At 55.7% G+C, this 12,490-nt stretch overlaps 1 protein-coding gene across 1 annotated transcript; it reads right to left on the bottom strand.

The window, feature by feature from the left end:
• Positions 1-2,800: 2,800 nt before the first annotated feature.
• SPACA6 (sperm acrosome associated 6) lies at positions 2,801-11,808 on the bottom strand (the record flags this gene model as incomplete). The annotated part of the gene is made up of 9 exons (XM_080828860.1): positions 2,801-2,869; positions 3,384-3,594; positions 3,670-3,826; positions 4,191-4,300; positions 4,420-4,497; positions 4,837-4,860; positions 5,479-5,547; positions 11,003-11,080; positions 11,595-11,808. The coding sequence occupies 9 exons, from the start codon at positions 11,806-11,808 to the stop codon at positions 2,836-2,838; spliced, it is 975 nt and encodes a 324-aa protein (XP_080684986.1). The 3' UTR covers positions 2,801-2,835.
• Positions 11,809-12,490: the final 682 nt, after the last annotated feature.

Raw genomic sequence — 12,490 nt, 5'->3', positions numbered from 1 at the left:
ATACAAGTTTTTGTGTGAACACGGGTTAAGTTCTCCCCAGGGGGATTCTCAAGGAGTGAAGTTGCTGAGTCATGTGGTGAACCTGTTTAATTTACTGAAGTGCCAGATGGTTTCCACAGTGCCTGTACCATTTTATATTCTCACCAGCAAAGGAGGAGGGTTCCGATTTCTCTATATCCTCACCAACATCTGTTATCACCCGACTTTTTAAAAAAAAAAAGATTTATTAGAGAGAGCTGAGTGGGGTGAGGGGTAGAGGGAGAGGGAGAAGCAGACTCTCCGCTAAGCAGGGAGCCCGACGTGGGGCTTGATCCAAGGACCCTGGGACCCTGACCTGAGGCTAAGACAGACAGAGCCACCCAGGCACCCCTCACCTGACTTTTCGATTATAGCCTCCCAGAGGGTGTGAAATGGTATCCCACTGTGGTTTTTCTTTTTTAAATGATTTTATTTATTTATTTGACAGACAGAGATCACAAGTAGGCAGAGAGGCAGGCAGAGAGAGTGAGAGGAAGAAGCAGGCTCCCTGCTAAGCCGAGAGCCTGATGTGGGGCTCGATCCCAGGACCCTGGGATCATGACCTAAGCCGAAGGCAGAGGCTTTAACCCACTGAGCCACCCAGGTGGCCCCCCCACTGTGGTTTTGATTTGCATTTCCCTGATGACAAGTGTGGCCTCCCACTGACTTTTAAACCCATGCCATTCAGATGACTCCCCCACCACTGCTCTATGGAAATGGCTCTGGTCAAGTTCATCAGTGATGTCCCCGTTGCTAAAACCAGTGGTCAATTCTCAGGCCTCGTGTTTCACCATGTGGCAGCATCTGACCCAGCTGATCTCTCTCCCCGTGAAATGCTGTCTTCACTTGGCTTTGAGAATGCTGCAGCTGCCTGGCTTTCCCCCCCGTTTTCCTTCTCAGTTCCTCTTTATAGTTTGGACTGCTTAACTTTGGAGAAACCTCCTACCCACTTCTCTTATGCATCTACACTCATTTCCTCTGTGTAACCAGTGGCACGGCAAGCCAGTGGCATGGCTCTGGATACCTCATTCACGCTCCATGCCTGGAAAGGGGGCTCTGCCGCTTGTATCTTCAGATCAGACCTCACCCCTAAATTCCAGACTCATCTACCCAACTGCCTCCAAGACACTTCCACTTGGGATACCTCCCTTACCAGACCCAACTCCTCATCTGTCCTCCTCTTCCTCCTCAGTCCGCGTGAAACCCGCTCTTCCGACAGCAGTGAAGGGAACTCTGACATTCCAGCTGCTCAGGCCAAAAATGCTAGAACCGCCCTGTGCTCAACAGTGGCCCCTACCACCCAGGACTGGCTTGTTTTTTTTTTTCATTCACTCATTCTTTGATGACATCAATCAGTCCCCAAACCATTGACCAAGTATGTACTGAATTCCGAGTTTTGCCAGGTTTGCAAATATAGAAATGAATAAGAGGCAGCCCCTGCCTTCCAGCAGCCCCTAGTCAAGTAAACAAAGAAGGTTCCAGAGTTATAACCAGGATGCCCCGACACTTATGACTTTTATTTTCATAGATGAGGGACAATTTAAATTATTAAAGCTATAAAAGATTATAAATTTAGCTCCTCAGGGGTGCCTGGGGGGCTCAGTCAGTTAAGCATCTGCCGTTAGCTCAGGTCATGATCCTGGAGTCCTGGGATGGAGTCCCAGATCCGGCTCCCTGCTCAGCAGGGAGCCTGTTTCTCCCTCTGCCTCTGCTCTTCCCCCTCTAAAATAAATAAATAAAATCGTCAACAACAACAAAAAAATAAAATTAGCTCCTCAGTGTCACTGGCCACATTTGACTTGCTTCATGGCCATGGGTGGCTGGAGGCCACCACAATGGACAGTGCATAGCTGGAATGTTTCCGTCATGGCAGAGGGTTCTACAGACATTGGCACTGCCTGTTGACACTTGCCCCTTCTCCTTTCTTCCTCTCATACCCAACACTCTGATCCATCAGCAAACCCCACTGGTTCTACCTTCAGGACAGATCTAGAACCACTGCTCCTCCCTGTCACCACTTTGTCCCCGAGCTGCATCTCCTTCCTGGATCAAAGCTGTCTGGATAACCACAGCACCTAACATGGGTTCCTGCTCCCATCCCTGCTGCTAGAGTTTATCCATGCATCAGCCATGCCAATCAAATCAAATCCTGACCTTCCTCGCCTCAAAAACTGCCCATAACTCTCACCTCAGAGGAAAAGCCCAACCGTACAGTGGTCAAGGTCCCGCGTGATCTGGTCCCCTCACGTTCTCTCTGCACACTCACTTCCTAAAGTCCTCCTCCAGATGCCTCCCCACGGCCATGTCCCCAACAACAGGTGCATTCAGGGGCTTCTGTCCCTGCCGTTTCTGACTCGATCCATGTCTTATTGTGCTTAATTTTCTTGTTTATTATCTGACCATCCACTACAATCTAAACTCCATGGGGCACCGGGTGGCTCAGTCAGCTAAGCATCTGATTCTTGATTTCAGATCAGGTCATGATCTCAGGGTTGTGAGATCGAGCCCCATGTCGAGTCCCACGTCAAGTCCAACAAAGACTCCATTTCTGCAAGTTGAAATGTCAAAGAGACTGCCAGAAATCTGGGGAGGGGTCTGGACTTGTATCTAAAGTCCTCAGCACAGGACCTTGTACTGTGACAACTCTACATATTACTGTCATTAGAGGAGTAGTCACCTGGACGTAAGTGAGGTATGCTGGCCTCCTCCCACCTGCGTCAGCAGTGACCACCGGCAAAGATGGAAGAATATACAGAGCTGAAATATATTCTTTATTTTAGGAATGAAAACAGGATAAGGAAGAAAAAGATACCTTTGTTAGCTGCCCTGGAAGTACCATCGAAAGAACATCCTGGGGAAACAAGGAGGGATTTGTGTTGGGGGGAAAGGTTGGGGATTAGATATCCGGGTTCTGGAAGCCTGGGTTCCAAAGGTAGATAAGGCCTGCACTCCTGGATCTGAGGGAAGAGGGCCTGGGGGTTTGGACTCCTAAAACTGGAGGAGGAGGGTACTGGGGGCCTGGACTCCTGGGTCTGAGTCTAGACTCCTGGGTCTGAGGGAGGTGGCGGCTGGGGGCCTGGGATCCTGGGTCTGAGGAGTCTAGACTCCTGGGTCTGAGGGAGGTGGCGGCTGGGGGCCTGGGATCCTGGGTCTGAGGGAGGAGGGAGGTGGAAGTCTGGACTCCTGAGTCTGAGGGAGGAGGAAGTCTAGACTCCTGAGTCTGAGAGAGGAGGTGGTTGGGGGCCTGGACTCCTGGTCTGAGAGTGGAGAGAGGTGGGGGCCTGGACTCCTGGGTCTGAGGGTGCTGGACACCAGGTCTGAGGAAGGAGAGCGGGTGCTGGGACTCCGGGGTCCTGGGAACTCACCACACCATAAGGGTCGTACCGGCTGACGCTAAGGCCACGACGGCCGCGAGCAGGCATTGGTTGCTCAGCGTCAGAGCCTCGGGCTTGGCCAGCAGCTCGCCCAGGCTGGGCCTCCACGGCTTGGTCATGTCTGCCTCCTGGGGCGCCCAACGCAACACTTCCCGAAAGGAGACCTGGAGCTCGGTCTCCCCACGTGGGGGCGCACCAGTCACTGCGGGGCACGCACGTCAGTCAGGCGCGAGCCCGCCTCCCGCGCCGCCCCGCCCCCATGCAGCCCCGCCCGCACCGTTAAGAAAGAAGTAGAGCCGCGCCAGCGGGATCTGGTCGTGCACGATCACGCAGGAGAATGTCCCACGGTGCGCGGGTTGCACCGGCCGGATCCGCGCCAGGTACCCCCGGGCCCACGGGAGGTCTTGGAAGTAGGACACGTCCTGCGTCCGGACCTGAGGGACGCTCGGGCTGAAGCGGCGGGAGGAGAGGGGCCTCGCCCGAGCCCGGGTCAGATTCCCTCTGCCGGGTCTAGCCAGTACGCCACGTTCAAGCCCCGCTCCCGGGCTAGACCACGCCTCCTTGAGCCCTGGGCCCACCCCTAACCTCAGAGTCACCGACCCTTCAGGCACGACCCCGCCCCTAGAAGCCGCCTCCTGAGCCTCGCCTCCACTTCTAAATCCCGGGACCCCCCCTTGCACGAAGCCTGAATCCAGACCCAGCTCCCCCGATCCCCACCCGCGGCGTCCTGGCCCCGCAGCCTCTAGAGAAGCATAACCGTCCCCCTAAGCCCTTCGCGCTGGCCCCGCTCGGACTCACACCTCCTCCTGCGAACTTCCAGGAATAGGTGATTTCCTCCTTAGGCAGTTCGAAGTTCACAGTGCAAGAGAACTTAGCTTCATGACCCCGAGCCACCGTCAAGTCCTGAACTGAAAACAGGTCCGCGTCACCGCCCGAGCCCGCCCCCGTTTCGCCGGGTCGCTTCCCCGCTCAGCTCCCGTTCCTCGGGTCCGGGCGGTTCCTTCCCCTCCCAGGCCCCGCCCCTCACCTGGGCAGTCCAGCGGGAGGTCGCAGACGGTGGAGTAGCACCCGCGGCAGCGGAAACGCCGGGCGACCTCCTGGAGTCCTGCGGGACGGAAACGCTGCACCTGGGCTCCATCCGCGTTCCCCAGCCCGGGTCCCTCTGGCCAGGTTAGGGCCCGTGAAGCCCCCCGGGCTCCGACGGCCGCACAGGTCCCGGGCGCCGCCTTCCCCGCGCTCACTGGCTGGCTCGCAACGCTCTCCGGCCTCTAGGACTCCTATTGGCTTGTTCTTGCTTTCGGGCCCGCCTTGTATTAGGTTTGTGAGCAATACCTGGTTTAATTGCTTCTCTCCAGGGCTCTTATTGGTCTCCTGTTCTAAATGCCAGGGTTCGCTCCCGCACCTCCCTTCCCCCTCAATTCGGAGTTCGGGCTGAAGAGCTTACCGCAGGGAGGGATGCAGGCCTGGACTGTGGAGAGAGAGGAAGCGTTACCATCCTGGAAGGCCTGGAGGCGCTCACCCGAAGCTCCCCTAGAGGACAGGTTACTGGGCCAGACGCTTTCCTCTGAGGGGGCGGAGCCAGGCCTGCCACCGCCCACCTAGGGGGCGGAGCCAGGCCTGTGGCGTTCTACCCGCAGCCTTCCACCTGTAGGCGGGGCCAGGCCTGCTGGGTTCCTGTAACGTCCCGCGCAGACCCGCCGCTGAGGCGGGATCGATCCCGGTGTAGTTCACTGGGGGGACGGGGCTAGACCCTGGGCGCTAGTTTCAGGGGACAGGGTCAAAGGAGGGGGGGCTCAATTAGAGAAGAGGTGTAGCCTGGCTAGAATTCGCCCACGGAGGGGGCCCAGTTGGAAAGGAGACGTCCCAGAGTGCGCAGGGCCAGGGAGATTCGGAGAGAGGCCCGGGCTAATCTGGGACAGAAGCATCCCAAAATGGGGTCCTAGTGGGAAAGCAGATCCTTTGAAGTGGGGAGCAGATTCTAGAATGTTCCTCGCAGGGGAAGAGGCTCAGAGGGACTGGACTGAGGGGAGAAGATGGCTGGCTCAGGGTTGTAGAACTGTGTGTGCACGCGCTTAGCTTCTTTTACCTTCTTTAAGCTGCGAAATGACCTTCCGCATTTTCTCCGCAGCATTAGGAAAAGCCACCTTAAAGGACCCTGGAGGGTGGAGGGGGGCCTTTTGGTAAAAACCCTTCCTCTAGGAAGTGTTTGTCACTTCCTCAGTCCCTTCCAAACCCACATGTGTAGTATATAAAACACCCCTCTTCTCCCCGCCTCTGCCCTGTCTACCTGGAAGGCTGACAGATCCCCCAAGTCTCCTTTCGTGTGCCTCTGGACTATCTTTCTGATGGAACCCCTCTTTTGCATCCTCTGCGTTCATCTTGTTGAGGGGAGAGGGGAGGATAAAGATAAAAGTCCTCACCGAGTTCTGCTAAGCCCTATAAGATCTGGCCTAGTTTCCTCCACCTCCCTATTCCACGCCTGTTACCCACCTTTCATTTCCCCTAGTATGACCACCACCATAATCTCTATCACCTCAGGGCCTTTGCATGCGCTGGCGTGTTCCTAGCACATCTTTCCCGCTACTCCCGCTCATCCTTCATCTCCTACCCCATGTCATCTCCTTCGAGGTTTTCCCTGACCACAAATCTAATCTAATCCAGTTCCCTATTTTTGCCTCTCCAAGTGTTCCATTCGCTCCACATAGAGTTCTCACCAGTGTACAGTTATATATATTTACATATCCAGTGATCATTTAAGTCTGTGTCTTCACTTAGTAAACAAGTCATTCTTCAGTGCTGTATCTCTAGAACCCAGGAGAGGGCCCTGAGTCTTAGCAAGTGCTCAGGAAGTATGTGTAGAATGAATTCCAGGATCCAGCTGGAGTGGAGACCACAACTGGTGGCCTGTGGCTCTAGTCCATCCCTTGAATGTGTTATATTTGGACTGGAAAGTATTTTTAAAAATGAACCAGTTGCCATCGTATAAAATTTGGGAAAGTCACATAAAATGTTTGGCATCTCTTTTCCAAAATTTGGAAGAGCTCTAACACAAGAGACTGTATTTTCATGAGGCAGCAATTAGCTGCTTGGTGGCAGCCACCGCCTTTCGCCAGGGCCCGCACCTGCCACTTCCGCATGGTCTCCAGACTATTCATTTCTACCCGCTTTCTCTGTTCTCGACGGTGCTGGAGTTTTGACCATTGTACTGGCCTCCAAACTGTGAGGTTTTGTGGCTCTTCCCAATGCGGATAGCTGGCTGGATTGATTTACTGGTGGAGGTGGTTTTGGAATTTAGAAATGCAGCAGATGTGGGGCGCCTCGGTGGCTCGGTTGCTTAAGTGTCTGACTCTTGATTTCTGCTCAGGTCATGATCTCAGGGTTGTGAGATCCAGCCCTGCGCTGGGCTCCGCACTCAACACAGATTCTGCTTGGGATTCTCTCTCTCCCTTGGCCCCTCCCTGTGCTCTCTGTCTGAACTGTGTCCCTCCCAAACTCATAATGTTGAAGCCCTAACCCCCAGGACCTCGGAATGTGGCTGTACTTGGATATACAGCCTTAAAGAGGTAATTAAGTTATAATTAGGCCATTAGGGTGGGCCCTGATCCAGTATGACTGATTGCCCTATAAGAGGAGATCTGGACACTGACACACGGAGGGGAGACCATGTGAAGACACAGGAGAGAGAGAAGATGGACATCTACAAGCCAGAGAGAGAGGCCTCAAGGAATCAACCCTGCTCACACTGACACCTTGATCTCGGACTTCTAGCCTCCAGAATTGTGAACAAATACATTTCTATCTTTTAAGCAACCCAGTATATGGCACTTTGTTAGAGGGGCCCTAGGAAACTGATACACAGGGATTGCTAGTTGCTTCCAAATATTTCTGTAGTAACATCACACTGCATTTCCGCTGGGAAAGCACCCCCCGGCCCCACCAACCACCCAACTAAAAGACTATATTCCTCAGTATACCTTGCAGCTTTGTGTGGTTCTATGACCCACTTGTCATATAACCAAGTTTTGGTCTGATTTGTAAGTGGAAGTGTTGTATGCGAGTCACAAGAAGGAGCCTTAAGAGAGAAGGGGCACCGTCTTATTGACCTTTCCCCTTCTTCCATCTGCTGCCTGAGACTTGGATTTGAAGGCCAGAGCTCTAGCAGTGACGCAGAACCATGAGGATAAGGACCGCATCCTAGGATAGTGAAGCAGGAAGCTGGAAGGGGTTGGGTCCCCCAGAAAAGGAAGTGGTGCTGCCATCTGAAACAAGTGCCTACCTCAAGACTTCCAGCTTGTTTACGCCACTGCCTGTGCCTCTGTGATTTCAAACCATACAGAAAGGGAAGGAGCTGAGAATACTGGTGAGAGAGAGGCTGATGGGATGGTGCTCGGGTATAACCTGGAGAGAGGGGGCACTGAAGCCAGGAAGTGGGTTCAAAATGAGGGGTCAAGGACTTAGAGGTCTCTCCTTGGCCACAGGGTGGGCGTGTGGTCTGGAGATGGCAGGATGGTCAGGAGGCTGGGGTCAGAGGGGGGTGCTCAAACGAGAGTCCAGGATGCTGGAAAGTCATTCAAGAAATATCTCTGTGCCAAACCAAGTGACTCACAGGGAGGATGAGTGTGGGATATGCCAAGGGAGCTATGGCAGGGGTGTGTGTGTGTGTGTGTGTGTGTGTGTGTGTGTGATATCTAAGTATGTCATGGGAATAAGGTAGGGATGGAGTGAAATGTCCAAAGAGGCCAAGGGGTGAAGGTTATCTCAAGTGAACCATGAGGGGGCATGGGTAGATGTTGCCAAGTCTCCCCCAAAGGGGTGTGTATCGTTAGGAAACTTCCAACTATTTCAGACCATCCGGGTTTGAGTCCTGGCTCATCATCTGTGAGCACACCTGCCTCCCATCTGAAGAATCCATTTCAAGTCCTCTTCCCTGCATGACCTTGACCAAATATGTAACTTTCCTGATCCTCGCTTGGTAAAATGAGGACAATATTAGGATTGGGGGGTGGGATTTAACGCCATACAATATAAAAGCATCCCCGTGCCAAACTACGTGACATTGGATGGCTGCATGAGAGGATGTTCGTAAGCGCTTAGGATGGTGTCTGGTATACAGTGAGTGTATTACCATCTCCAAGTTTGAGATGGGGAAACGGAGGCGCAGAGAAGTTAGGAAGGTAGCTGAAGGTCACAGAGCTAGATCTGACCCCTGGTGGTGGAGCTGCATTCCCTCTGGCACACTGCCCTTCTCTCCACACCATACCACCCACTCCCTGGTTTATAGACACAAACAGTATCACCTGCCACCATCCAGAGCCTCTCTGAGTCGGCAGGTCCATGTCTTAGGTCCTCCGTCGGGGAGACCTGGGAATTGCCCCCCCCCCCCAATACGGCCAGTCCCAATCTCTCCTGGGTCCATCCTTTCTGTCCAGCTGGGCCCCAACTTCCCCATCTGGAAAGTGGGGTTACAAAACCCCAGCGGACAGAGCTGGTATGAAGATAGCCTTCAGGAGGATAATTAGTTATCAATTAGTGCAGACACAGCCTCTCCCATGTATGGGGCAAGTTTTTCACGGAGTCCGATCCATCATCTTCCTACGCCTACCCCCTCACGCTTGCCCCTCTCTGCCAGCCCCCGTCTTGGGGTGGCGACTGGTCTGAACCACTGCTGACCTCCTCGCAGGTCTCCCTGCTTCTGCCTTTGGCCCTCGTGGCCTTGGTCGGATCCTGCCTCTTCCTCTCTCCCTAAAACCCTCTGACGGCTCCCACCTCAAGCTGAAGTCAGTTCAAGGGTCGGCAAGAACGGCTCTCCGAGTGCGTCCCTGGAGCAGCAGCGGCTGGGAACTTGGTTTCCTGGCCCTGCCTCAGACCTACTGGTCAGACCTACAGGAGCTTCTGACACACAGCGGGGCTTGAGAACCACTGGCCTCTGAGGTCCTACGGGACGTGGTTCTTGCGGCCTCTGACTTCATCGCCTCCCATCGCCCACCCCCGTCGACTGCGCTCCAGCCCTTCGCACTGGCTCTTCCCTCTGCCCAGGATGCTCTTCCACACGCCCCTCCCCGGTTATCTGCATGGCTCCGCCCCCTGGTTCAGGGCTTTCCTCAGTTGGACCTTCTCCCATGCAGCAACCCTGACCAGCCTATTTAAAATAACCACCCACTGCCCACCCCCCGCCCCGTTCCCTTTCGCTCCCTGTCTGCCTCCAGATCCCGGATTACCAACTGGCATACTGCAGTGTTTCCCTGATTATGTTTATTGTCTGCCCCTCCCACCCCCCAGTATGAGCAGCGTGAGGGCTAGTGGTCTGCAGATTTGGTCACACCTATGTCCCCAGTGTCTCTGGCACATTCGATGAATACACCTGTCGTATTGCACCAGCTTCTCCCGGCCTCCAGTCTGCCCCCCTCAAGACCCCAGAGGGTCTTTCTGTGCCCAGAGCGGCGCCCCCCTTCCCCCTGCTCACAGCCCGCGGACAGTCTTAAGTGTCCTCGACCTTTCAGCTAAACCCTGGACCTGTGTGTCTAGCTGTGTCCTGGATGTCCCCGGAGTTCCTCACCTTCACAATGTCCTAGCCCAGCTCACCATGTGCTCCCGCCCCTGCTTTTTCTCCCTGGCTCCCTCTCTCAGGGACCACCCAGGGCCCACCCTCGCATGGAGCTGGACCCTGGGCGCTGTCCATTACCCCCCGACCCTAGACCCCGGACAGACTGTCACCCAGGCCCCGTCCCTCCTGCCCTTGACTCTCTTCTGAAGTGCCTGCTTCTCCACCTTGACGCCCCGCCCCAGCTCGGGCCTCCTCACCCCAGCCTCCACCCAGGCCTCCCAGCCTCCACTGCCTCCCGGCTCCAGTGCGGCCCACACACAGGTCTAGGGAGGTCTTCGACGTGCAGAACTGCACTTGCTCCTGCTCTCCTCAAAACCTTCTATGACAAGACGGCCCAAGTGGGAAGAAGGTGTTTTCTGGAGTCCTCGGCACCTCCCCCCACCCCGGCTTTGAGTTGCTCAGGCCTCTCTATGGGGAGGGGGGGATCTGCAGCTGAAGTCTTCTCCGTGCTGACTCCCCCAGATGCCCCCTGGGTGGACAGGAACCTCCTCAACTTTTGGGATCCTTGTCAGAAAGCTTGGTGGGCAGGACCAGAAGACAAAGGTAACAGCAGCCGCGGAAAGAAGCCCTGAGCCCTGGAGCAAAGACTGGCCAGTTTATGCTGCCCGCAGTGCTCCCTCTCCCTCTGAGGCTCCTCCCTCTCACCATACTGCACCTCAATCAGGGAGGCAAGGACATTGTCCCATCTTATAGGTGGGTAAGTTGAGACCCAGAGGGAGGCAGTAACACATCAGAACCTCATAGCCAGGAAGCAGGGGAGCCACACAGCCAGTTCAGAGCTCATGTCTGCCTGACCCCAACTAGGCTTCAGACTCTAGGTCATTTCTGCACTGGTCTTTGAGCTCCCTACCAGCATCCGCCCATCCCTTGCCCCCCGACAAGTAATCAAGCTCACTCAGCTTACTAGCACTGCCTCCTCCAGATCTGCCACATTCTGCGTCCCCCCCACAGCCATCTCTTGGAGGTTTGCACCCCACGTCCACCAAACCATCCCCACCCCACTCACCCCGGGCAGTGGCCATCTCCTGGAGAGAGTGGGTCATCTGGGTGAAGGCGTCATGCAGGTGGCTTCTCTCATCGTAGTCTGGGAGCAAGGGTGGAGGACAGAGGCTGGGAAAAGCAGTTCCCTCAACGGCACGTCCACAGTGTGGACATTCTCTGTCTCTCTAGGACACCTCCTGTCTCCAAGTCTTTGTCCTGGCCCCACTGCTATCCCCCATCTCTGAGTCTGTCCCTCCCCTGCTTCTATCTACCCTGTCTCTCCTGCCTTCTCTGAGTCTGTCCCCCATCTCCGTCCTCCTCCCGGAGTCTGTCCCCCCACATCACTATCCTCCCCACTCTCTGCGTCTGTCTCCCCATCTATACCCTCCCTTTAGTCTGCCCCCCAGTCTCTAACCTGCCCCCCTTCAGTCTGTCCCCCCACCCTATCCTCCTCTCACCGAGTCTGTCCCTCAGTCTCCGTCCTCCCCTCTAAATCTGCCCCCACCCTCCCGCTCTGGGCGAATCTGTCTCAGTGGTTTTCCATGCTGTCTAGAAGATCCCTGTGCATGATACGCCTCGCCCCCCAGGCCCCTGGGGGAAGGGACAGGTCGCCTCACTGATTTCAGTGTCTAGGAGGCCCTCAAAGGCGGCGGCGAATGCCTCCTCACACTTCTCCAGCTCGGGGCCCTGTACCCCAATAAAGATCTGGCAGATGCGCAGGCGCTCCTTATAGGACGTGAAGCAGAGGAGACAGGCCCAGGCGGGGGCCCTCAAGAGCATGAGGGCGACCAGGGCAGACGGGACAGTGCTGTCTTGGGCCAGCAGGGCCATAACAGAGGGTCGTGGCCCAGGGAGAAGCTGGTGACCTTTGTGAGGTCACCATGGGGTGGGGGAGGGGCACGGGGTACAGGTCAGAGGTTGGATTTCTGCAGCCAGTCAAATGTCAAGGTCTGGGTTTTCAGGGAGATGGGGTGTGAGGAGTCAGGGGTCAGGCGGGCGATCCCCCAGCTTGTGGACGGGCCGGACGCCAGGCTCCCAAGAACCTCACCTGTGACCCTGGATGTCCTCACAGGTTAAAGGGTCTCAGGGACCCAGAGGCCGGCAGTGTGGTGTGTGGTGGCCTGACAGGCCCTGGGGTGGGGGGTGAGGGTCAGAGCAGAGATGGCACAGAGATACCGCGAGAGCCCGAGAGACAGAAACTGAGACATGGAGAGATACCGGGAAGCACAATAAGAGAGGGAGGGAGCGTCTGAGAGGCCGCAGGGTAGACACACAGCCGGCTCCAGAGACACGGCGGAGATGGAGAGACAGAGAAAGCAAAACAGAGGTTTCTTCATGGGAGAGAAATTCTTTGAGGCAAGTGGGAGGAGGGAATGCAGGGACAGGACAGGAGAGACAGCCCAGCTCCTCCTCCCAGGGTCCCCGGGCATGGGGCAGCGGTCAGGGGCTGGGGTCCCCGCCGGGCGTCCCGTGCAGGGCGCAGCCTGGGGAAAGCTAGGAGGCCGTATAGTGA

The sequence above is a fragment of the Martes martes genome, assembly GCF_963455335.1.
Source record: "Martes martes genome assembly, chromosome: 17".
In the NCBI taxonomy this organism is placed as follows: Eukaryota; Metazoa; Chordata; class Mammalia; order Carnivora; family Mustelidae; genus Martes; species Martes martes.
Note: the sequence above shows the minus strand (reverse complement) of the source record. Positions and strands in the feature narration are given on the sequence as shown.